Source organism: Xenopus laevis, chromosome 2S (genome assembly GCF_017654675.1).
Source record: "Xenopus laevis strain J_2021 chromosome 2S, Xenopus_laevis_v10.1, whole genome shotgun sequence".
Lineage (NCBI taxonomy): Eukaryota > Metazoa > Chordata > Amphibia > Anura > Pipidae > Xenopus > Xenopus laevis.
Genome location: NC_054374.1, coordinates 29,110,076 through 29,136,090, shown reverse-complemented (window position 1 = coordinate 29,136,090; position 26,015 = coordinate 29,110,076). Strand labels below are relative to the sequence as shown.

Sequence of the window (26,015 nt, the reverse complement as noted above, 5' to 3'; positions counted from 1 at the left end):
TGATACCCAATAGTTATTTGTAGAAAGTGGGTGGCGCCTGGCACAGCCGTATCTTGTAGTGAAAACAGTGGAGCGTCAAATCTGCCAGAGAATGCGAAAAACATTTTTTACTTCCTCGTTTTGTGACAAAAAGGCATGCAATTTCACTCCCCGCCCGTAATTTGCATATGCAAATTAGAATTCGTATCGGCTGGCAGAAGGAATCGGCCAAATCCAAATCTTGCGGGAAAAGGCCGAATCCTGGACGAATCTCGAAAAGAATCCTGGAATGGAAGTTCTGTTTGGAACGTTTTTTCAAATCAGCGAGACGCGTGTCAAACGCATAGGTCGGCAACTGGAAGTGTGTGGAACGCATAGTGTTGCGAATCACGACTAGAGGGTATCACTGTGACGTAATTAGAAGGCGCCGAGTAGTCCGAAACACCACGTGGGGCTGGAGGAGGCGGTGGGGAGAACATGGCTACCCAAGATGCTGCGGTACTTTTGGCCCAGAGACTAGCTGGAAACGATAAGAAAACTCGGGATCGGGCTCTTCGGAAACTGCGGAACTACCTGAGAGTGAGGAGCGCGTGTGAAACTGGTGAGAGGGAGTAACTAGACGTGTCCCCGGGTCGCACAGGGAAATGACAGGGACTCGCTTGATACACTGAGATCCCGGCTTGTGGCCTGTCCTCCGACCCGCTCTCCTGTCAGCACTGGGCACCGGCACCCTGAGAGCTGAAGCTCCACATGTAACGTGGCCTCTGGGAGTTGTAGTTTAAAAGCTGCTGCGTGTAGGCACGTGATTCTGGCAATAGTTTAATAGCCGGGGTGCTGGGAGTTGCAGTGAAAGAAAGGGCTGCTGGAAGTTGTAGTGAAAGAAAGGGCTACTGGGAGTTGTAGTTAATCTCTTCTCGCTCTCTAATTGGATGTTCTGTCACTACAGGAGGATTCACAGAAGAAGAATTTATTAAGATCTGGAAGGGGCTGTTCTACTGTATGTGGATGCAGGACAAACCATTACTGCAGGTAGGGGGGTATAGAGGATTCTGGGAAAGGGCCTGCTGGGTGGGAGCATGGGGTGGCTATAAGAGTTTGCACTGTTGGCTGGGACAGATATGGCGTTTGAGATGGAAAAATTCTCCAGACTTCCCACCCCACATCTGCCCCTCGTCCCACTCTCCCACTAGGGTTGCCACTTTTCTGGAAAAAAAACTGTTTTTCCTATATATTTATCATTGGGATCAACCAGCATTTTTACCGGCCAGGCCGGTAAAATACCGTGGCAACCCTACCTCCCCATCTGCCCCTCACTCCACTCTCCCACATCTGCCACTCTCCCAACCAACAGGACACCCTCTCACTGCCAACAGCTTGCCCTGGTAGGTGGTACAGAGCTTGAACGCCCACAGAGATATTTCTGGGTCTTATATGCCAGCTGCCCCAATGCCATGGTCCTCATGGAGCACCTCTGCTCCTCATAGAGATGTCATGTTCAATGTTGATAAATGCAAGGTTATGCACTTTGGCAAAAATAATATAAATGCAAGTTATACACTAAATGGCAGTGTGTTGGGAGTTTCCTTAAATGAGAAGGATCTAGGGGTCTTTGTAGATAACACGTTGTCTTATTCTGGGCAGTGTCATTCTGTGGCTACTAAAGCAAGTAAAGTTCTGTCTTGCATAAAAAAGGGCATTAACTCAAGAGAAGAAAACATAATTATGCCTCTTTATAGGTCCCTGGTGAGGCCTCATCTGGAGTATGCAGTGCAGTTTTGGACTCCAGTCCTTAAAGGAGAAGGAAAGGTTAAAACTAAGTAAGCCTTATCAGAAAGGTCCATCTAAATATACCAGTAAACCCCCAAAGTAGTGCTGCTCTGAGTCCCCTGTCAAAAGAAACATTGCATTTCTTTCCTTCTATTGTGTACTCATGGGCTTCTGTATCAGACTTCCTGCCTTCATCTTAAACCTCATTGCCCTGGGCAAGAGCATGCTCAGTTTGCTCCTCTTCCCTCCCCCCTCCCTTCTCTACTGTAATCTGAGCCCAGAGCAGAGAGAGACTTAGGCAGGAAGTGATGTCACACCACATTAATACTGCAGCTCCTATCCTAAACAAACAGAGAGTTTCTAGAGCTTTTTACTCAGGTATGGTAAAACATTCTACAGAATAAATATAGCATTCTAGCTTGCACTATTGCAGCTAATCTATTGGCAATAAAATCCCTCTGTAGCTTTCCTTCTCCTTTAAGAGGGATATAAATGAGCTGGAGAGAGTGCAGAGACTAAGTGCAACGAAATTGGTTAGAGGGATGGAAGACTTAAATTATGATGGGAGACTGTCAAGGTTGGGGTTGTTTTCTGGGGAAAAAAGACACTTGAGAGGGGACATGATTACACTTTACAAGTACATAAGAGGACATTATAGACAAATAGCAGGGGATCTTTTTCCCCTTAAAGAGGATCACCGTACCAGAGGCCACCCCTTCAGACTAGAAGAAAAGAACTTTCATTTGAAGCAACGTAGGGGGTTCTTCACAGTGAGGACAGTGAGGTTGTGGAATGCACTGCCGGGTGATGTTGTGATGGCTGATTCAGTTAATGCCTTTAAGAATGGCTTGGATGATTTTTTTGGACAGACATAATATCAAAGGCTATTGTGATACTAAACTCTATAGTTAGTATAGGTATGGGTATATAGAATTTAATTAAAAGTAGGGAGGGGTATGTGTATGGATGCTGGGTTTTCATTTGGAGGGGTTGAACTTGATGGACTTTGTCTATTTTCAACCCAATTTAATTATGTAACTATGTCTGTGGTCTCAGGGGGTGCTGGGGGAGCAGTGTTGACATGAAGGGATTGGGATAAATCCATGACACCAGCAAATAGGATTATATGGAGTGAGTGGAGGGTTTGCATCAGGTAATCCTCTGTCAGGAATATCTATGGGATGTGAGTTAATTTGCACAAATTTCATCATTTTCCCTAGGATGTTTTACTGCCCCCAAGCCCCATCATGTGTAGCTACTGAATGTGAGAATGGGATATTTAGTCCTTTTAGTTTAGCCACTGGGGGACGCTTCTAGACTGACCCCTCTTTTTCTCTATGCAGGAGGCTCTGGCGCATTCCATGTCCCAGCTGGTTCACACGCTGCACACAAAGCAATCACGTATGTTTAGCTCTTTCCCTTCTACCTTAGCCTGTTCTGTTAACCAGCAGCCCCCAACCCAATCAGCTTCTTCTTTAATATATAATTATTATCTAGCCCCTCCCCCTTTCAGACTCAAATTTTCCTCTAGACCCTCCCATTCATAGTCTCCTTTCTTTTATTTAATCCCTTTTGTCCTGTTGCAGAGAACATTTTTCTGCGCACATTTTGGCAGACGCTGAACCGAGAATGGAACGGGATTGATCGGCTGCGGCTGGACAAATTCTATACGGTATACTGGTGGCCACTTTCTTTATGATGTGTCTGCAATTTTCAGCTTCTTATTCCCCCCTACGCCCATGGGACGCTCCCCTGTTCAGCCTTTGTATTTCCTCCTTCTCTTTCCCCCCCTCTAGTTAATGCGTTTGGTCTTACGGGAGTCTGTGGATCTTCTGAAGAAAGCTGAATGGGAGGAGAGGTGAGCTCTGGTTGATGCTGGAGGGTGGGGATGGCCATTTTGGGTGGGATTTTGCGGTCTGGGTGTTTATCTGAGGGCTAACTACTTTTCCCGGGGTGCTTGTGCCCTAGCTGTGTGCAGGAGTTCCTGGTGTTGCTGGATGAAGAGATACTGCGGGGTTCAACTCTGGGGGTGCAGCTCCATGTCATAGACATTTACCTGGAGGAGGTGGCAAAAGTAGGATCAGCAGAGGTGAGTGATTTTCATGGAAGTTGGATCCAAACTAAGGGCCTCTAGACCTGCATTATGCCTTCCCCTTTCCTGTACAGGAAGGGTGAGTTACATACTTTGTATCTATTTTTTATCTATACACTTATGCATTAGTTGCCAGGTTATTTCCTTTTTCATTGCTTGTTACTTTGTTGCATTAAGCCCTTCCTTTTTAATGGCTTATGCTATTCATTTATTTCACTGACCTATATTTGGACTTACTTTATTTTTTACTTAACTTTTTTTCCTACTTGCCTTTATTTACTTTAAACATTCTTTTCCCTGGACTATACGGCATCATAATTGTTGTTTTTTTTTTTTAATCATTCCATTCCCGTGGGGGTGGGTTGACTGTTTTGCCAATATCACTGTACATTGAGTTGTTGCTCTTTATTTAATTATGTATGTAAATTTTCTTAATTGATTACCTTCTATATATTTTTATATCACGGGTTCCGTATGCTTGACAGAAACAAGCCCCGAAACGTTGTACTTCCGCACAAATAATAAAAGCAAGGGTTTCCCTGCAAGCAAATGCCTTGACTGCCGGTATCTCTGTTTTAACGCTATACAGGAGGTTGCAAAATCCTCCATTACTGAGCACCAAGCTGCACTCATTGAGGGTGTGCGTCTGCTCTAACATGTTCTACTGCCCCTTCAGCCTTCCCATCCCAAGCTCTGAGCCCTAAATTTGAAATCTGTAGCCAGAGAGGAGTTCCCTGGGAGGGAGGAGCTGGACTTGTATGCAGGTCTGGACTGAGAAGTAAAATAGGCCCTGGCGTTTCAGGTACACAGAGGCCCAATCAGCCCACTAAATACTGACTTTCTATTGGACCTTATAGCAGCCCCTCTGGCATTTCCCAGAACCCACAGATTGCCAGTCCGGGCCTGCTTGTATGTAGTACTTCTTGCTACCCCACTCTAATTCCAGGCAAGTGCCCCCCAACAACTCAGTGCCTTGTCTTCTCTCTTCCAGCTCACGGCAGAAATGAACCTCAAGCTTATTGAGCCTTTCTGCAAGATTGTTGCCAAATGCAAGAAGTGAGTGTCTGGGGGTAGTGTGTGTGTGTGTCCCCCTCTGTCCGTCTCTCTCCCACTGACCAACTGTCCCCCATCTCAGTTCCTCCTTCCTGCAGGCTGTCACCTCGGGGATATTCCAGACTATATTGGAACAGGCTCCCTTCGCTATCGAAGATTTAATGAAAGAAGTTGGTTCCAACCCAGAGGGCAAGGGGAGCACAAAGGGTTTGTGCTCCTAATACTCTATATATTTTCATTAGACGACTCATTCTGTTGATATTTACACTAAATAAGCTCCACCTCATGTTGTAATGTACCGTTATGAAGCTCCACCTCCCCTTCTGCTCTCTTGCTTGAAGGCTCTGTTTTTTTCCACTAAGTTCTGTCTCCCTCTCATTCTTTATATAAGTTTCATATAATGTGGGTGCCCCCTTTTACTTTTATCCCCATTTTTAATTCTAAATCAGATGGAGGTTCCGCAGGGGAGGAGTCAGAAGAGGAACAATCCGAAGAAAAGGAGTCTCCAGAAGAGGACAATGAGGACATTGGACCAGTACTGCAGGTATGACTCCATGTTCCCTTGTGTATGAGTGCATGTAACGGTGCGTGTCCTATGCTTCTCATGAGCATGACTGGACCCAGTGATCTGTCTCATAGTTTGTGTGTCTCAGTTTGATTACCAGGCAGTGGCAGACAGACTCTTCGCTCTAGGAAGCAGAAAGAACACGCCCACTCGAAACCGAAAAGCCGCCTATGCCCTGGTGAAAAAGTGCGTATGTCCCTTGCACGTGAGAATTTCTGTGTTAATGTTCCAAACTGCCTTCCATCTGTCTGCTTATGGGTTAATGGGTATATAGCAAGTATGGGGGGGGGGGGTAGCGCTACGCCTTGGAGTCATGGGGTATATAATAGGGATGCACCAAATCCAGGATTCGGTTCGGGATTTGGCCTTTTTCAGTAGGATTCAAATTCGGCCGAATCCTTCTGCCTGGCCGAACCAAATCCTAATTTACATATGCAAATTAGGGGCAGGGAGGGAAATAGTGTGACTTTTTGTCACAAAACAAGGAAGTAAAAAATGGTTTCCCCTTTCCACCCCTAATCTGCATATGCAAATTAGGATTCGGTTTGGTATTCGGCCGAATCTTTCACAAAGGATTCGGGGGTTCGGCCAAATCCAAAATTGTGGATTCGGTGCATTCCTAGTATATAGTAAGGAAGGAGTATGGGGGTAGGGTTGTGTGTGTGTGTGAGTCACGGGGTATATAGTAAGGAAGGAGTATGGGGGGGGGTTGGGTTGAGCCTGGGAGTCACAGGGTATATTGTAAGGAAGGAGTATGGGGGTAGGGTTGTGTGGGAGTCACGGGTATATAGTAAGGACAGAGTATGGGGATATATTACTCGGCACACTCCGTATCTGTTGCACTGTGGGAGCCCAATACTCATATCTTTCTCTTATTTTCAGGTTTCGGGACTTGGCTGAAGGTGGGTTGGATGCTGCTACTGCTATTTATGTTCACTTATATTATTCACCCTAATACTTGGGCACCTGGGCAGCAATATCAGCAGCTCTTGGTTTCTCAATATCTGTTTTATGTTTGCAGGAATCTTCCCAAGCGATGACTTCCCAGAGGAGGTTTCCACAGATGAGGATGATGATGATTTCAGCAGTTGGCTGTTCCGCAGGAGGATGAAGAGAGCACAAGAGAATGGGACTTATGGTGAGTATATGGGGGTCTGCTGGGGGGGGGGAGGTCACCTTATAAAGTGGAATAGGATTATGGAAAGGTTATGGGGGGTTTATTTCCAACTCTTTCTCTCCAGGAATGGTGTCCCAGGTCTCCAGTCGTAATGCAGTAAAGAAAGAGAAACAGGAAAAACGGAAGAGAACGGACGTAGCCCTGGACGATTCCAGTATTAAAAATGGTCCCCCGGCAGCAAAAAAGAAACGTAAGAGGAAGAAGACAGATAGGAACAACAACACTGAAAGTGGAGGAGAAGCACTCAAACCTTCCCAAAATGGTGTGACCAAAAGCTGCTCTCCAGAAAATCAGACTGAACAGCCTGTGTCTCCCGATCCTGCCCAGGCCCCTTCATCAGACTCTACACCGTCCCTCCAAAAGAAATCCCCTGGAAAGAAGAGAAGGGCTGGGCTGATCCGAAGGAGCCTCTGTATTCTGCCCCTGACTGGGTCTTTACTAAGAAGGAGGCAACTTCGGCTGCACAGGAACAAGTGCAAGGTGAGACTGGGCACAGTGCATGTGGTGGCCATTGAGCAGTGGGGCCCCTACACAAATGGAGGGGAGAGGAGTTGAGTATTGCACATGTATATGTGCTATGTGATCAATTACAGATTTCCCAGCAGGCAGTGAGATCCAGTACTCCAGAAACAGAGGAGACTCCTGTTACCCCGCAGAAGGAAGTGACGCAGACTCCCCAGAACTTCATGTCTTTCCAGAAGGCAAACTCCCCGAAACCTGTATATGTGAAGCCGACAAAGGCCAGAGGCAGGCAGGTAACCTGGGGGCCGGCGGGTAAACTATAATGGGGTGCTCAGGTGGTACACTTGGCTCCACACATATTGCTTTCCCTTCCCAGATTCCCACAAAGATGGGCAGCAAATCCAAGAAAGTCACCTTCAGCCTGAACAAGAACATGACCACCGGTAGGCACAACTTCTGCCCCTTCATATATGATCAGCCCCTTGTCCTATTGTAGGAAGCTTCCTTTCCCATAATGCTCCACAAACCTGACATACTCTTCGTACCACCTTGTCCAGGTTTTCCATCCCTTCAGATAGCTGCCCTCTTCCCTGACTTGCTTCAGGCCCTGGTGGCATCATAAGACCAGGCACCTCTAATACATGCCATTTACTCTCTGTAGAGTTCAAGAGGACGGACCGCAGTCTTCTGGTCAGTCCCACCGGTTCCTCCCGAGTGCCGTTCAACCCAGAGCAGAGACCTGAGCACGGTGTCCTGAAAACCCCCACAAGAAGTCCTGTCCCCCGGGCCCGTGCAGCAGACTTTTTCTAAACTTGCCCCGGCTCCATTCACACAGTGACCGGTGCAGCAATGATGGTGGTGCCTTGTGGTTCTGAACCAATTCACCAGCACAAGCCGTAGAAACCGGAATATTCTGTCCCTCCCACCAGGGGCCCGAAGAGGCAAAGCTGCTCGATTGTTCAGTTGTTTCTCGGCCTCTCGTTAAATCTGACTTGTTTTTCATAAGCCAAGGGAAGGGGGTCGTTGGATGCACAATGGATGGAGAGATTTATATTTTTATTCAATCGTTGACAAGTGGTTAAATGTGTTGAGGAGAGGGGATGTGCCTGTCTTATAAAATCTATACAAAAAAAATCTATTTTTTTTTCCCTTATTGTGTCCTTTCCTTCGGTGCAAATGTCTTTTCTCTGACTTTAGGACGGTTTCAAAAGTCCTCAAGCGCCTCCCCTTTGTCATTTATTCTATAAAGAACAAGCTGAAGCCAGGACCCCAATTGGAGGGTGAGGATCTCTGCAGCACTAGCCCAACCTGTAGCCAATCAGAAGGCTAGAACTGTTGTGACTTTAGTGCAACCTGCAGCTGATTATAGTGTTAACAATTGCAACTCTCGGGCAGCATGTGGCTAGTCAGGAGCTGAAACAAAGTGAGACTCTCCTGTAACCAGCTGAAGGGTTCGATCCATTACAGACTAACACAATCACTGCCCATATATTCCACATCAGTCTTGCTGGGGTTTCTATAAAGGCCATTCCTTAAAGGGCATGTAAAGGCAAAATAAAATCTATTTTTACTTTAATGAAAAAGAAACCTATCTCCAATATACTTTAATTAAAAAATATGTACCGTTTTTATAAGAAACCTGACTGTATGCAGTGAAATTCTCCCTTCATTTACTGCTGCTCTGCAGGGAAACAATCATACTTATGAACAGCAGGGGGAGCCCCAACCTTACTTCCCAGCCATGCAGAACTCAAAGCAGCTTTGTTTGTTTCCCTGTAGAGCAGTCGGCGACTGTGTAGAGATTTGTATTGGATTTTATTTTGGCTTTACGTCCCCTTTACTGTTTTCAACGCCAGCTGCAGAGACAAAGATCATGGAGCCAGATTTAAACCGATAAACTGAGATTCTATTTGGAGTATTTTACTGCAGCCACTGGTTCTGCAGAGTTGAAGAAAGAATCCACTTTAGATTACATGACAACACAGGACCCAGTGCAGTCTGCATATTCTGATTATTAATCAGTCTTGCTGTATCGGCTTCTGGCAGATATTATTTGACTTGTGCTGTTTTGATAATTTATGACAACCCCTAAGCAGCAGCCCAGACCACACTGAGCATGTGCACAGTCTTGGTCTTGCAAAGATGTATAACAAAGTTACAAGATGGTGACCTTCTTTGAAAGCATAAATCATTTGTTTGATTAGGTTTGTGGTGCTGTAAGTTCATGTTTATATTTAGTATACATTCTAGCCTTATTCTATTTTAGACTTTACTTCCCCTTTAACTTATAAATTAATTACCTACTCTGCCTCGGTAGCACGTTAAACTATACTGCACATCTTTCCCCATATGTTTTCAGGTGAGCTCTGCAAGGGCGGTGGGGGATTTCAGTTCTCTTTCTGGGCCCAAAGGGATGGGGGGTTATTCCTAGAAATGTAACATCTAAATAAATGTATTCGCCGGCTGGATTCCATTGCTGCTTAAAGAAGATCTGATGTTCACCTTAGATGTAAAAGCTGCCCATCTGCACCCACTGCTTCCTTGTTGGAGGGTGGCACTGCCATTGTAAGGAAACATTCTGACCCAACGCTTCATCTGGCTCAAGGATTTCCCAAATACTGTGCTGGTTCCTGTAGGAAAGGAGGTGATGTTGCGCCGTCTCTATAGGCTGGGCAGCTCAGTGCTTCTCTCCAGAACAAATTGACCCTCAATCTGATCGGCTTTGTAGCCAATGGTGGCTGCGTGGGAAATCTGTGTCTATGGATCCCGGGAAAGAATGGGCGGCCGTTACCCATCGGCGGAACATGTCTCTACCACAACAATTGCCAAGAGAAGAGGTGAAACTCATTCTGAAATTGTCCAGCTCTGCCTCCCCCAGGCCATGTCATTTGGGGGCTTGATGACCTCATCAGTGGGGGAGGTTCCCTGGGCCGAGGGGTGCCGGAGAACAAGGAATCCCAGAAAATTGGATCGGAAAACACGGATGAAGCTCCCCAACAAGAGTCTCTGAAGTGGTGGCTGAAGAAAAGAATTGATTCTTCTTTAAAGGGCTGAGCACAGACTGCCTTGTGCAGAGACACCTGATGCCTCCTGTTTCTCCCCTTCCCTTTCTAACACTAATGGAACCTCAGCCCCAGTGAATGTAGGGGGGCCCCATGGCTCTGCACTTGGCCACTATTACTCTCACTTTACTCTCTGGGAGATCCGCTCATTTAAATATATGCTTTAAATATCATTCAACAATCGTCTGGAATCATTTAGAAACATTGGTCCTTGTTATCCAATCTTGACAAAAAAATCCCATTTTGTACCCCCCAAAATACCATGGACGTTTTACACAATTTAGCAGGTTGTGGGGGGTTTTGAACACGTTTTTTAGGGGCTGTATTTTATGTGTTCTATCGTTTTTGCCAATGAATGTGAAATTGCCCTTTAAGCTGCAAGTCTCAGTTCCCCCATGAGACTTATTAGTTACAATTGTATCTCAGTGAAGGTGCTGGGTATTCTGGTCTCTTCCAAAAGCCTCTTATTTAATTCAGTTTCAGAAACTCTGATTAGTTACAATTGTATCTCTGTGCAGGTGCTGAGTATTCTGGTCTCTCTGCCAAAAAGTCTCTTATTACATTAAAGGAGCAGTAACATCAAAAAAATGAAAGTGTTTTAAAGTAATAAAAATATAATGTAATGTTGCCCTGCACTGGTAAAACTGGTGTGTTTGCTTCAGAAACTCTATTGTAGTTGATATAAACAAGCTGCTGTGTAGCCATGGGGGCGGCCATTCAAGCACAGGATACACAGTAGATAACAGATAATTACTACTATAGTTTATATAAACAAGCTGCTGTGTAGCCATGGGGGCAGCCATTCAAGCACAGGATACACAGTAGATAACAGATAATTACTACTATAGTTTATATAAACAAGCTGCTGTGTAGCCATGGGGGCGACTATTCAAAGGAGAAAAGGCTCCGGTTACACAACAGATAGCACCATTATGTTCTACAGAGCTTATCTGCTATCTGTTATCCACTATTTAACCTGTTCCATGTAGCCTTTTTTTCAATTTCCACCATGGCTACACAGCAGCTTGTTTACATAAACTATAGTAGTACTTATCAGTTATCTACTGTGTATCCTGTGCTTGAATGGCTGCCCCCATGGCTACACAGCAGCTTGTTTATATAAACTATATATAGTAGTACTTATCTGTTATCTACTGTGTATCCTGTGCTTGAATGGCTGCCCCCATGGCTACACAGCAGCTTGTTTATATAAACTATAGTAGTACTTATCTGTTATCTACTGTGTATCCTGTGCTTGAATGGCTGCCCCCATGGCTACACAGCAGCTTGTTTATATAAACTATAGTAGTACTTATCTGTTATCTACTGTGTATCCTGTGCTTGAATGGCTGCCCCCCATGGCTACACAGCAGCTTGTTTATATAAACTATAGAAGTACTTATCTGTTATCTACTGTGTATCCTGTGTTAGAATGGCTGTTCCTTTAGGTTTCAGAAACTTTGTATCTGTTTCTGGTGTCAGTGCAGAGATCAAAGAGAAACAGGACATTTCAGTAAGAATCGGGGACTGTGGGCTGAGCAGTTGGACATTATACAAACAAATGGGAGTGACTAGAAAGAGCATTTCGGACAGTTTTGGGGCGCCATCCACATAACATTTGTGGGTGATGTGCATCCGTGACCTTACTGTGCCCCACAATCTACCCTGGCACTCAGTGTTTATAAACTTGCCCCTGCATCCCTCCGCCCAATCTGTAAAGAACCCCTTCCTATGCTGATATCTCCTTTCCTCCCCATGAATGACCAGCAGCGTCGGGTCAGGGTTAGTGTGTGCGGTTTATAGTTGGGTGTGGGGGTGACTTTCTGTTGAGGTTTACATCATTAGTAGCCTTGCCCTAGTGAGGCGCTGCTCCTCCTGCTCAGCATGACATCCAGTTTGGATTTGTCCCATTTATGAGATAACCCAGACTGGATGTTTTCTAAAAATCTTTCGGTTGCCCCCATGTGTACAGCACCTCTGTCTCTCCCTCTCACCTAATCTGTGTGTAACTCAGACCTGCCCCCAATAACAACATGTACTTAGCACTTCTCCTATGGCAAAGGGGGGATAACAGCTTACCTTCCTATGGTGATATCCGCTTTCCTCCCACCAATGAATCACTCATTCCCTTTTCTTGGTAGGGAATCCCATAACCTGACTTTCCTTACAGTAAAGAACCCCCTTCCTATGCTGATGGTGAGATCTCCTTTCCTCCCACCAATGAATCACTCATTCCCTTTTCTTGGTTGGAAATCCCATAACCTGACTGCCCTTACAGTAAAGAACCCCCTTCATATGCTGATGGTGAGATCTCCTTTCCTCCCCACCAATGCATCACTCATTCCCCCCTCTCTTGGTAGGGAATCCCATAACCGACTGACCTTACAGTAAAGAACCCCTTCCTATGCTGATGGTGAGATCTGCTTTCCTCCCCACCAATGAATCATTCATTCCCCCTCTCTTGGTAGGGAATCCCATAACCTGGCTGCCTTTAAGACATGCCTCTTGATCACTCCTTGTATTGGTACATATAAGCCCACTGTACCACAAGTGATGCTTATTCTGGCCTGTTCTGTAAATGAATAAGAGAAGGGGCAGTAGCTGATCACATATAATTTATTAGACATTTTGTGAGCCAATTAATTCCATTTGATCACAGTTAGTAGCATGAAATAAAATGTAACCAGTGGAGCTAAAGCACATGAAACAAGGGGGATCCGTTAGCAGCGTTGGACTGATAGTCACCACATGGTTTGGAGGTGGATGTCAGTATGGCTGTTCTATACAGAATACAGGTATTGGACCTGTTATCCAGAGTTCCAGGGCCTGGAGTTTTCTGGATAACTGATCTTTCCGTAATTTGGATCTTCAAACTTTGTCTACTAGAAAATCATTTAAAAATTAAATTGACCCAATAGGCTGGTTCTGCTCTCAATAAGGATTAATTATATCTTAATTGAGATTAAGTACAAGCTACTGTTTTATTATTACAGAGAAAAAGAAAATCTTTTTTTTTTTAAAAATCTGAGTTATTCAAATAAAATGTAGTCTATGCGAAATGGCCTTTCCGTAATTTGGAGATTTCTGGCTAACCGGGTTTTTGGATAATGGATCCCCTACCTGTACAAGGTCCAGTAAGTGCAGGGAATGAGCTTTAGGTACAGTGCCATATGCCTTCTGTCCAGGATTGTGCCCAACAGAGAAGGGTGGATGGCACTTTTCATGTGTAGAAATGAATTACTCTTAGTTGGCGCAACCAAACAGTAATGCAACACAAGTTGCATGTGAGGTCACTGCCTATTGGCATATCCGTATATGCCCCTCCCCAGAAAGAGCCAAATGCTCAAACATTTCTTCAGATGATTTGGTGCCGTGGGGTTCAGTTTTCCTGTCTTGATCTAATTAATCTGATTGAAACGGGCCAGACAGCTAAACACCGGTGCCAATGAGGCCTTAAACCAGTACTGCTGGCCTCTCTTGGGGCCCCCGACTATTAGGTAGGGCCCGGGCTGAATAGTAGTTAGGATGAGAGTTAGAATGAGTGCTTAGTAAGAACTATGGCTGATACAGCAATATCTGCACCCAGGTGTAAACTCTCTGATGATGGACTGGGGGGTTATAAACCATCACAAAAGTCCCAAAACCTCTGATATAAGGTATTTCTGCTTGTGAGACACTTACACCAGCGCCAGTTACAAGAACCTGGTCCCTCTCTACTGAGCACCCGGCGTTATGTCAGCACTCCCAGTGCACCGCACTGCCATGTTAATACTCGCAATAGCACTGATTTTGTCTAGCCTGTTTGGCTGTGTTAGTATTCAAGTACAGTCATCCCCATAAGGAGCAATAGATCAACTAGAGCTTCCCATGAGGAGCAGCAGATCACTGTCAATGCTTCCTCTGAGGATCCATAGATTACTGTTAGCACTCCCCATTGGACGCCACTAGATTACTGTTAGTACTTCCCATGAGGAGCAGTAGAACATTAGGAGATAACAAAGCTTTGGCAAAATACAACCAACTCCTGCCTCTTATTATTTCCATCATCCTTATTCATATAGAGCCTACATATTCCGTAGCACTTTGTGTCATCCATCCATCTTTGTTCCAGTGGAGCTTACATTTAAATATCCTTATCACAAGTAGTACTACATATCAGGAGCCTATTGGCTTGGCTCTATGTATTTAGGGTGTGGAAGGAATTGGGGTACATGGAGGAACCCACAAAGACACAGTGAGGCAGCCATCTCCCTAGGACCAGCGATATCCAATCATTTGCCCCAATTCCAAAGGACTGGACCATACCAATTTGGCCCAGATGCTGGGGACCTTGTTGGATAAATTAATCTTACAGGGTACACCCAGGTTTTCTCAGATTTATGAGATTTTTGTTTTTTATTATGCTTACTCCAGTTGCGAGTTAGTTTTTCGATGCCATGCAGTGGGAGGAGTTATACCTGTTGGTATTACGGGTTACTATCACTTGCCTTATTGTGCAGATTATCTGACACAGCACAGACTCCAAATTACTCCTTCCACAGCGCTATACAATAAATGGGTCGGGCAGCCTTCCTGTTGCTGTACAGTATTGAGAGATATTCATGCTAAAGGGCTGGCACCTTCCATCTGGGTGGTGGGATTTCAGACAAACAATATCTGTGGCCCTTTCATCCCAGTGTAATAGGAAACCAGTGACACAGGTAAACAACACAAACACAAAGACCTCAAAGTTACCAAGAACAGGGGACATTTGAAATTGGCACCAGGAACACAGACTCGACAACACACATTGTTGGCAATTAGTTAAGTACTGGCAAAGTGTTGGCCTCTTATCTCCGCTCCCTGAGATTTAGGGCTGACAGGATAGGCTGAAACAAATCAAGCACAGGGCATAAGATTGGACCTGGGACACCTGTGCATGGTCCAACAAGGGGAGGGTCAAGGGGAAGTTTAGATCCTACAGTAATGATGCAAAGGCCACAACGTGCCGTTCTGATAGGGCTTCCGTACAAGAGAAAGCTTCGAGGAGCAGAAACCCTACGACGTAGTGGAGACAATGTTGTCTCCACTCGTGATTTTGATGTGTGCTCCCCTCTGGTATCACTGGTACCTGCACATGCTCACTGAGCTCTGCTTGGCTGCTGGTCATGTTTAGGGATTCCACATTTGTGCAGGCAGAAATCTATAAATGAGCTGTACGGGTGAATATTTCCCAGCCAGAGGGTTCCGGTACCACCTGTCTTGTACAGCAGTCCAGTGTGTATCCCACATGTGGCCTAACCTTATCCTTGTGTGGGGGTTCTTTAGTTACTATTCATCCTGACGAAATAGATGCCAGGATGCCAATTCCCAAAAGACACATTTCCACCAGCAGGTGCACCATTGGCATAATGTGGGCTGAGAGACCTGGAACTCACCTTGTGGGAGCCGGGGACAGAGACCATGGGTTAATTATCTCACAATTAAATCACATTCATACACTTAAAGGCACCATGAGACATGGAGTCTGTCCCTCCCACAGCAGGGTGACTAACACACATGGAAGCAATAGAAAATGGAGTCCTCCCAAAGGAGGGTGACAGCAGCTCTGGGAAAGGGTCTGCTCGTTAGCAGGGTCATACAGCAGCCACAAGACATGGATCCTTCCTATTGCATGAAGCTCACACTCAAAGGGAGTCCATTACAGGAAATACGTTACGAAGAAGGAGGGTAACAGAAAAGCACTTTGGGATACTGAAAGTCATTAATGAAGCTCCACGGTGCATGTTACTCAAGTAAATCGAATCCCCAAGCCGCCTGCCCTTTACTTACCCACATACAGGGTAGAAACAGGGATATACATTAACCATACCGTCTTTCTGCAGGAACAACAAGCAAATGGAACTACATCAATGGTGTGGGGGGGGGTGTCAATTTGCTTCACAGCAGTGGATACTTGTCCCAGGTCTCATGGGCTTTTCAGCAAAGAATGGTTTGGATTGGTTTGGATTGTCTGTGACTTTTCATTGGAGGGCATACTAAGTAAGGGTGTGCTCCATCCCAGTTGCTGGTGGAGAGCTATTTGGCACAGACATTGGCAGCATCATCCTGTACCCCTCATTGTTCCCCCTTGGAATCCATGCAGGTTCCCAGGATCCAGTTTCCATATTGCCCTATTTGTGTGTTAGTTGTGCAGAAGGGGAGTTTCTAATTTGGTCCCAGGGTTCTCCAGAGAACATTCTTATAAATCTGTACCAATTACAACAACTTCCGGAGACTCAATGTCCTTCCTGCTCTGAACCATCCGGATCTCAAGCTGTGCATACGACGGCTTCACACCAGGACCAGCCAGAGCTGCCGAGACAGAGAATAAGGGCAGTGGCACACGGGAAGATGTCTCCCGAAAATGCCTCTCGATTGCTGGGAATAGGAGTCGCTGGTTGTATGCCCAGCTGATTGCTAAATCACCTGAACATGCCGCCAGAGGAGACTTGGGGCAATTTAGCGATCAGTTGGGCATATCGCCAGCGATTCCTACCCCCGGCAATGGAGAGAGGCATTTTCAGGAGATTTGTTGCATGCAGCTGTGTCTAAAAAAATTGCGGGCGACAAATCTTCCCGTGTGCCACTGCCCTAAAGCAACTATACTCCTGTGGTATAACTTCAATTAAATCATACACCCCCTAGAGTGTCAGAGTAAAAGCCTCATTTTATATTTTTCAGGGGACCGGAAAAAAATAGTGTGACATCCAGGAAAATGTAAAATCGGGGAAATACATTATGCCTTATATATTGGTTGTAAAATGAGGGAAAACTTAAAATTAGAGGATGTAAAATTAAGGTTTCGCTGTACTGTTATGTGGCTCCTCTCACTGCACAATGCAACAAAGATTACTATAGCCTCTTCTTCGTTCTCTTAATATGGAATAGGCCTCCTTGTAACTCCTCCCACTGAGCTAACCAGTCAATGACTTATTGAAGCTTCCCCCAATTAAATCCAAATCAGTGAATGCAATTTATTGCATCACCCACAACAGCACATGGTTCAGTCCCTGAATTGACCTACAGAAATAAGGAAATCCTTTATAGCTCCTGCCACTGGACTATCTTGCCATGACATTGAACACCTTTATCCCTTTCCTCATTTCAGGGACAAAGAGACTCACCCTTAGCGCTGCGGATAGTTCTCTGCAGGATGTGGTGCATAGCTGAGACGGTCTTCTCACAGGCAAGCTGGAAAGGAGAATGATTGTTCACTTAAAAATGGTGTCCCTTAAGATCCTTCTGAAATTTCTGAGACCCCCCGCCATCTTTTCTCTCTCTATCAACACTTCGCTTCACCTCACCCATCAGTCCCTCAAGCAGACAGAGAAATCTCCTCCATCTGACCCTTTCCTCCATCCATCACCTCTGCTCCCTCCATCAGCCCCTCTCCTCAATCTTTCTTTCCTCCATCAGTCCCTTTCCTCAATCTTTCTTCCCTCCATCAGTCCTCTCCTCAATCTTTCTTCCTTCCATCAGTCCCTCTCCTCAATGGTTCTTCCCTCCATCAGTCCCTCTCAATGGTTCTTCCTCCATCAGTCCCTCTCCTCAATGGTTCTTCCCTCCATCAGTCCCTCTCCTCAATGGTTCTTCCCTCCATCAGTCCCTCTCCTCAATGGTTCTTCCCTCCATCAGTCCCTCTCCTCAATCTTTCTTCCCTCCATCAGTCCCTCTCCTCAATAGTTCTACCCTCCATCAGTCCCTCTCCTCAATGGTTCTTCCATCCATCAGTCCCTCTCCTCAATGGTTCTTCCCTCCATCAGTCCCTCTCCTCTATAGTTCTTCCATCCATCAGTCCCTCTCCTCAATGGTTTTTCCCTCCATCAGTCCCTCTCCTCAATGGTTCTTCCCTCCATCAGTCACTCTCCTCAATGGTTCTTCCCTCCATCAGTCCCTCTCCTCAACCTTCCCTCCATCAGTCCCTCTCATCTATTTCTCCTGCTTCTAACAGGCTTCTCCCCCATCATTCCTTGCCTTTTTTGACACCATCAGTCCATCTCTCTGTATAGACTAATGCCTAAGCGCCAGTTTGCCAACCAGTCAATGAGGTTTAATAAGAACATCTCTGCCACCCAAGGAACTAGCATTTGCAACACTCACTTTAAAGTCATTGGGGTGGTGATGTGTCCAAGCCAAGAGCATAGCAGCAAATAGGTCTCCAGTTCCCACGAATACAGCTTCCACGCGGGGTAACTCCAGGCAGATTCGCTGCGTGTGGATTCGCCCGTGCTTGTCCACTTAAGGGGGGGGATACAGGAAGAGAAATGGGTGAAATAGGACACCCCAAAAGAAAGAAATTTTAGGATTATTTAAATCCCATCATATGTTTGAAGAATAGATATCCAAGGGGGCTCCAGTGGTGTTTCTAGAGCGCTGTCGGTGCCTCTTATCCAGTATCACAGGAAGCAGAGAAGGGAATAGTTAATGGAAACAGGTTTAACAGCAGTAATTGGGGGCTGCCTGCCTGCTGACCCTTCCCTGCTCCACCCTGAAACCTGAGGAAAGGTAACCATTGATGCAGACAGCTGATAAATTTGCATAAATGTTTGATCTGAATGATGGATTTGTTTAAAAATGTCTTTTCTGACTCTACAACCTTAAAGCTTCATCCAGACCAAACATTTGGTGCAATTTGGTTGGATCAGAGAAAGGCAGTTCACAGCCAATGGCAGCAGGGTAGCATAATCACATACAAAACAAGGGCCCTCCTCCCCCAGAGAGTTGTACCAAATGTGCATGGCATGGCCTATGGAGTCAGCTGCAGTAATGGGACCTTCAGTAACCAACTGATTTAACCCCCAAGTGAACTTTCCCTCCTCCTGATCCACATTAATAAATAACTGTTTCAATTCCAAGTCCTCCTTCTTCTAATCAGCTCTCTTACATTTTCTGCTTGCCTTTAGCAGCTATATACATATTACTCAAAGGGCGACAAAAGCCCAAAAAAAGCTTGGATCAGAATTCTGACTCTATAAATGAAAATGCGAAGGTTCATTTCAAGAAGGGCAGAGTTTTCAGCCAGTGCAGGCTGCAGCATATTTATAAGCATATCTGAACTGATTATTGAGTACTGCAGCAGAAGGGCCAGTTGAGTTTGGAAAAGGGATTTTAGGCTCCACTGTTTAGTATCTAAGCCTCACCCTTTCTCTGGCTCGCCAACGTCATGAGATAGTCTGGCCCACGGGATGCTGGGAGATCCGAGCTGGTTATAACCACAGTGTCAGGGCCAAGCGAGTGTAAGACATCCATCACCTGGAAAGAGAGGGAGGGAGACATATAAGGTAGCCAGGATAAGAGAGAAGCAGATCAATTGAGAAGGGCAGGAAAGATGCAGAAGGTACCGAAGGGGGGCAATAGGGGCAGAATCTCACCTGCACTGCCTCCATCTTTGTGCGAATCTTCAGTCCCGTCAGCAACCTTGACAAGAGAAAGAGAGTGACGTGTCCAATAAACCCATAATTGCCCAGCTGATTGTTTGTTATGCTCCTGCCCTACCTCCCCAAAAATACTTACTCAGCCTCAAATTGATTGGGGGTGATGATGTTAGCGACCGGCACCACCAAATCTCTATATACTGGGAGCAATTCTTCTGGAACATACTGGAAAAACAAGGGAAGCTGATGAGTGAGAGGGGTATGAGGGCAGATATATCTACTGTGTTCATGTAGGTAGTGTCTTCCTCCAGTGCACTGCCTGAGCGCTTACACAGCAATGTCTCCTATTCACTCGATAAATTCTGTATGTCCTCCCTGATCTGGTGCTTCCAGGCGCTCTCATTAGCAATCTGATTGCTCAGTAAAATGTAACATCACAAGCGGTATGTATTCTGGCATTGTGATTGGTTGAATGTGTGTTCCCAAGGTGCAAATGCTAGTCATTGGTGGATATAAATGCAATGTAAGGTGCAGTGGTGCCCACTACTTTATGCTCATCACCTGACACACAGAAATCAAAACTCAGAAGCTCTGAACCAAAGTGAGACCAATGAGCTCTGCCTAATGAGACTTCTCCAGATCTTGGACTTAGAATACCACAGCTTGCACAGACTAGGGCCCTATAAAAGAGAACTTGGGGCCCACTGATTGATGAGGGACTTCTCTGGGCCTTACTAGGGGTCAGATGAGAGGGTTACTGATCTTACCATGGATCCCTCTCCCTTCCCTTTGTCTCCCAGGACTGGATCACAAACTAGAGAGGAAAAAGGAGAATTTGGGTAATTTCCCCATTGAGTAGGAAACAACAGTCAATCAAGACATTTTAGCCAAAGACTCTGAACTCTTTACAAATGAACAAGCCCCTTGCCTCCAAGGTAGAGGTGGGAGTCAGCCCCATCGTACACTGAGTGACTGATGTGAGGCCCTCAGGGGAAAGTTATGTGACTATGGTGCAGTATATTATAACTATGTCCAATTATCTATAGACTAAATGACTCACTGCCCAACAGGAATCAAGTATGGCTGCATAAGCAGGGCCCGGCCAGGCCAATCACAGGCCCAGTGCAAAAGTCATGGAATCTAAGAATCTAGGGTAAGTACCCCCATGCATCTGCCCACTCCTTCTTGTTACCCTAGCATATAATAACTGCCCCAGTCTTACCATACACAAGATGAGGGTTTTGCTGTTTAAGCTCCTGTATGATATCCACAACCCGAGCCAGGAAGGAAGCGTCCCTGTTGTAACCTGCAAGGTGGGGGACAGGCAGAGAGAGGGTCATTGGTTAAGAGTCACCCCAAATTAATTCCATGCCCAAACACACATTATAAATGATTCCCATATAGACAATATAAAGCAGAAGTGAGGAGCAGAGCAGACAGTGAACTCACTGTACTTGTTAATGAAAATAAGATTAACAGTCAGTAATGGAATCAAAACAGCACCAAGCAAAGCTGGGGCACACTGGAGGGAGCACTTTCCTTGGGAAAGAGAACAGCCCAGCCTTGAAAAGTGCAGAGAACCAGGGCACTGATCTTGGGGAAGAACTGGAAGGAGATTAGACTTACCCATGGGTAGGGTTGCCACCTTTTCTGGAAAAAAATACCGGCCTTCCTATATATTTATATTTTTTCCCTATTAATAACATTGGGATCAACCATAATTTTTACCATCCAGACCGGCCAGGTGGCAACCCTAACCATGGAGTGGTCCCCTGTCTGACTAAGGGAAAGAGTAGCCCAGGATTAGATAGGATTCACTTATACAGGGAGAACTCCTAACAGGCCTATCTAATAACATTTTATCAGTTTTGTTTCCCCTTTTTTAATTCTCCCTGTATAATTGGGCTCCTGTGTTTCTACAGGAAGCAGAGACAGGCACGAGCATGCAAAGGAATTAAAGTCAGTCACGAGCATGCAAAAGAAGTAAAGTCAGTCCCGAGCATGCAAAGGAAGTAAAGTCAGTCACGAGCATGCAAAGGAAGTAGAGACAGTCACATGAGTACCAGGAAATACACTCCCCCATGGACAGGAAGTAGAGACAGTCACACGATTACCAGGAAATACACTCCCCCATGCAAAGGAAGTAAAGACAATCACAAGTACCAGGAAATATACTCCCCCATGTAAAGGAAGTGGAGACAGTCACGTGAGTACCAGGAAATACACTCCCCCAAGGCAAAGGAAGTAGACACAGTCACACAAGTACCAGGAAATACACTCCCCACATGCAAAGGAAGTAGAGACAGTCACACGAGTACCAGGAAATACACTCCACCATGCAAAGGAAGTAGAGACAGTCACACGAGTAACAGGAAATACACTCCCCCGTGCAAAGGAAGTAGAGACAGTCACGTGAGTACCAGGAAATACACCCCCCCCCTTGCGAAGGAAGTAGAGACAGTCATACATAGTAACATAGGTTGTAAAAAGACACTTCCATGAAGTTCAACATTTTAAGTCTATATATAACCTGCCTAACTGCTAGTTTATCCAGAGGAAGGAAATATAAACATTTGGAGCCTCTCCAATTTGCCTCAGAGGGGGAGAAAATTCATTCCTGACTATGCAATCGGATCAGTCCCTGGATCAACTTGTACTATGAGTTATCTTCCATAACCCTGTATTCCCTCACTTGCTAAACACCATCTAACCCCTTCTTAAAGCTATCTAATGTATTAGCCAGTACAACTGATTCAGGGAGAGAATTCCACATCTTCGCAGCTCTCACTGTAAAAACCCCTTCTAAATATTTAGGTGGAACATCCTTCATTCAGCATCACTTCCTGTGGGCAAGTTACCAGTCATCACATAGTCATAGTGGGTGACTCCGTTCAGTTTCAGACCCTCATAGAGTTCCTGCAGCTCCTCAGCATTCAGCACCTGCCCCTTCCAATGGTTGTAGCCTAGGGGAGATGGGAGGGTTATAATAAGAAGAGGAAAGAGGGGCAGCTCAACATGGCAGAAACACTCATCAGGCGCACAAGAGGAGTGTGGACTGAAGTGCTGCATGGAAAGGTTTAATATGTAGTTGAGGAGGGAAATACTGAAGCAGCTATAGTCTGGCTTTTAAGATCATGGGAGGGGGATAGATCCCCATTAATATGTTATAGAATGGCCCATTCTCAGAATCCTTGCATTTGGTCTTCCTTTTCTCTTCTGCCTCTTTCCAAGTGGTATAAGAAGCCCCCAAATAAATAAGGGCAGGAATTTATGTGTACTAGAGTTACATGATGCAGGAAATTAACAGAAGGAACAAACCATCAGCAAAGACAAAAAGTTCTGATTGGTTGCCATGGGTTACCACACCCATAGTAGTAGAAGTCCCAGGGTAAAATCATGGCATTTACTGGCCCAGGGTGGGGATAAAATAGTGATATTACTGCAACAGTGTGGGCATAAAGCAGAGATTACAGCCTCAGGGTGGGGATAAAATAGTGAAATGACTGCCCCAGGGTGGGCCACACAGACATCTAATAGGTGGGTGGGACACGGTACCTGTGTGATTAGAGAACTGCACGGAATTAACTGTGTCCACTTCAAACCCCAGAACCTGTACAGAGAGAAGGGGAGGTCAGTGGTCCTGTAAAATCCCCTCACCTACCTGCACCAATAATAAATTACCCACAAACCTCTCACCTTTCAAGTCTCATAAACCCCATTAGATTTTTCTTCTTGTCCCCTAGAATAACAGACCCTTGGATCACTCACATAAACCCCCCAGTATCACAGCCCCCCTTATATCCCTCACACCTGCCCCCCCCAGTATCACAGCCCCCCTTATATCCCTCACACCTTCCCCCCCAGTATCACAGCCCCCCTTATATCCCTCACACCTTCCCCCCCAGTATCACAGCCCCCCTTATATCCCTCACACCTTCCCCCCCAGTATCACAGCCCCCCTTATATCCCTCACACTTGCCCCCCCAGTATAACAGCCCCCCTTATATCCCTCACACCTGCCCCCCAGTATCACTACCCCCCTTATATCCCTCACACCTGCCCCCCCCAGTATCACAGCCCCCCTGATATTACTCACACCTGCCCCCCCAGTATCACAGCCCCCTTATATCCCTCACACCGGCCCCCCTTATATTACTCACACATGCCCTCCTTATGCCGCTCACTGTGCCCTTGATGCCCACCAGACCCTGTCTCACCTGTAGGGGGAAGGAGGCCGCTTTATTGCCCACATACCCCCGTACCACGTGACTCTGAATGGAAAGAACCCGGCACTCAGAGCACCCGGGCACCTCCATGAGGGCAGATCACGGAGATACCCAGCCAGGCACAGCCGTGGAAGCTAATCTGGTCGGGGAGGAGCCGAAGGCGGGGCAGCGCCTGACTGACGGGCGGGGAAAGCGAGATCAGACAGAATCGTGACTCAGAGGCGGGACTGTGTGAAGGGGCGTGGAATTGAAAGCTGACGGACAGAAAGTGGGAGGATCTGTGCACGGAATCACTTCATTGTCACCCACTTTTTGGGGCATCCTTATTCCTGGGACAATCAGACTCGGTTGGGAGACAAAAGGGGAACCAGATTGCGTTGGGAGTAAAAGGGATATCAGACTGGGTTGGGAGAGAAAAGGGAATCAGACTGGTTTGGGAGATAAAGGGGGATCAGATTGGATTGGTGCAAAGGGGAACCAGATTGGGTTGGGAGATAAAGGGGGACTAAATTTGGTTGGTACAAAGGGGAACCAGATTGGGTTAGGAGATAAAGTAGAATCAGACTTGGAATCAAACTGGGTTGGGAGATAAGGGTCAGTGCACACAGGCAGATTCAGGGAGATTAATTGCCGGGCGACAAACTTCTCTTCTTCAGGGAGACTAATCCCCTCAAACTGCCTTCCCATCTGCTAAAATGTAAATCGCCGGCGGGACGGCACTTGGAAAAATTAGATTTCCGAAGTCACCCGAAGTTGCCGGACAAGGAATCTTCGGGCGATTTCAGAAAACGAATATCTCTGAACCACGTGGGCTGACCATTCCCGACCTGCTTTCACTGTATAACACATGCTGCCCCCATACACAGCAGAGTCAGCAGCAGCCGGGTTAGGGTTCATGTGTCAGGCAGAGAACAGCTGGTTGTGGCTCATGAGTAGGACAGAATGTTGATGCACCTAGGGTTGCTACCTTTTCTGGAAAAAATACCTGCCTTCCTATATATTTATCTTTTTTATATTAATATTGGGATCAATCATAACTTTTAATGGCCAGGCAGGTAAAATACCGGCCAGGAGGCAAACCTAGATGCACCACTGGTAGAAAGGTGAGTGTAACTGCCCCATTGCTTCTGTTTAATGCAACATGCACTGAAGCAAATGCCCCATCAGGGGCAGAAGGGGAAATTACACGCTGTCTCTGGAATCAGCCATGGGAGGAGCAGGGGTCTCACCATTTCTGGAACAGCACTGACCCTCATTTCCTCACCTGCACCCTCAGCTGCTGTAGAATAGCATTTCCTGTGCACTGGAATAGCGCCTACAACTCCCTGCGCACTGGAATAGCACCTACAACTCCCTCCGTGCTGGAATAATGCCTACAAATCCCTGAGTGCTGTAATAATGCCTACAAATCCCTGCGCACTGGAATAGTGCCTACAGCTCCCTGCATGCTGGAATAGCGCCTACAACTCCCTGCATGCTGGAATAGTGCCTACAGCTCCCTGCATGCTGGAATAGCGCCTACAACTCCCTGCACACTGGAATAGCGCCTACAACTCCCTGCACACTGGAATAGAGCCTACAACTCCCTGTGCACTGGAATAGTGCCTACAGCTCCCTGCATGCTGGAATAGCTCCTACAGCTCCCTGCATGCTGGAATAGCGCCTACAACTCCCGGCATGCTGGAATAGCGCCTACAACTCCCTGCGCACTGGAATAGCACCTGCAACTCCCTGCATGCTTGAATATCGCCTACAACTCCCTGCGTGCTGGAATAATGCCTACAAATCCCTGCACACTGGAATAGCACCTACAACTCCCTGCGTGCTGGAATAATGCCTACAACTCCCTGCACACTGGAATGGCGCCTACAACTCCCTGTGCACTGGAATAGCACCTAAAACTCCTTACATGCTGGAATAGCGCCTACAGCTCCTTCCTGCACACTGGAATAATGGCTACAACTCCCTGCGCACTGGAATAATGCCCACAACTCACTGTGCGCTGGAATAACACCTACAACTCCCTACACACTGGAATAACGCCAGTGTCGGACTGGGATACCAGGGGCCCACCAGAAAACCTTAGGTTGAGGGCCCACTTTCCAAACTAATTTACCTCCTCTCCTCACTCACCCTCTTTATTCTCCTAGTCTTTGATTATTAAGCCTCTTTATTCCCATAAAGAAATAGGGAATGACCATGAAATAGGCCAAAAGGTTAGAAGCAGAAGGGCCCAC

At 46.2% G+C, this 26,015-nt stretch overlaps 2 protein-coding genes across 6 annotated transcripts; one reads left to right on the top strand and one right to left on the bottom strand.

Moving 5' to 3' along the window:
• Positions 1-245: 245 nt before the first annotated feature.
• On the top strand, positions 246-8,738 carry rrp1b.S (ribosomal RNA processing 1B S homeolog). Of its 4 annotated transcripts, none has more exons than XM_018248005.2 (16): positions 254-580; positions 926-1,008; positions 3,090-3,147; positions 3,333-3,418; positions 3,543-3,604; positions 3,715-3,835; positions 4,830-4,894; positions 4,974-5,098; positions 5,341-5,435; positions 5,545-5,642; positions 6,339-6,358; positions 6,478-6,594; positions 6,698-7,113; positions 7,236-7,388; positions 7,472-7,538; positions 7,757-8,738. In XM_018248005.2, the coding sequence occupies exons 1-16, from the start codon at positions 457-459 to the stop codon at positions 7,903-7,905; spliced, it is 1,839 nt and encodes a 612-aa protein (XP_018103494.1). In that variant the 5' UTR covers positions 254-456; the 3' UTR covers positions 7,906-8,738.
• A 4,017-nt stretch (positions 8,739-12,755) lies between these two features.
• On the bottom strand, positions 12,756-24,847 carry pdxk.S (pyridoxal kinase S homeolog). Of its 2 annotated transcripts, none has more exons than XM_041583533.1 (11): positions 23,713-24,847; positions 23,108-23,162; positions 22,411-22,515; positions 20,775-20,858; positions 20,320-20,366; positions 19,692-19,777; positions 19,550-19,595; positions 19,319-19,430; positions 18,279-18,415; positions 17,303-17,369; positions 12,756-16,490 (listed from the first exon to the last, which is right to left on the bottom strand). In XM_041583533.1, exons 1-11 carry the CDS (start codon positions 23,866-23,868, stop codon positions 16,378-16,380), a joined length of 1,008 nt encoding a protein of 335 aa, XP_041439467.1. In that variant the 5' UTR covers positions 23,869-24,847; the 3' UTR covers positions 12,756-16,377. The 2 variants fall into 2 exon arrangements, with proteins under 2 accessions (XP_041439467.1, XP_018104504.1); XM_018249015.2 differs by having other exon boundaries at positions 23,770-24,840.
• Between the last annotated feature and the right edge of the window lie 1,168 nt (positions 24,848-26,015).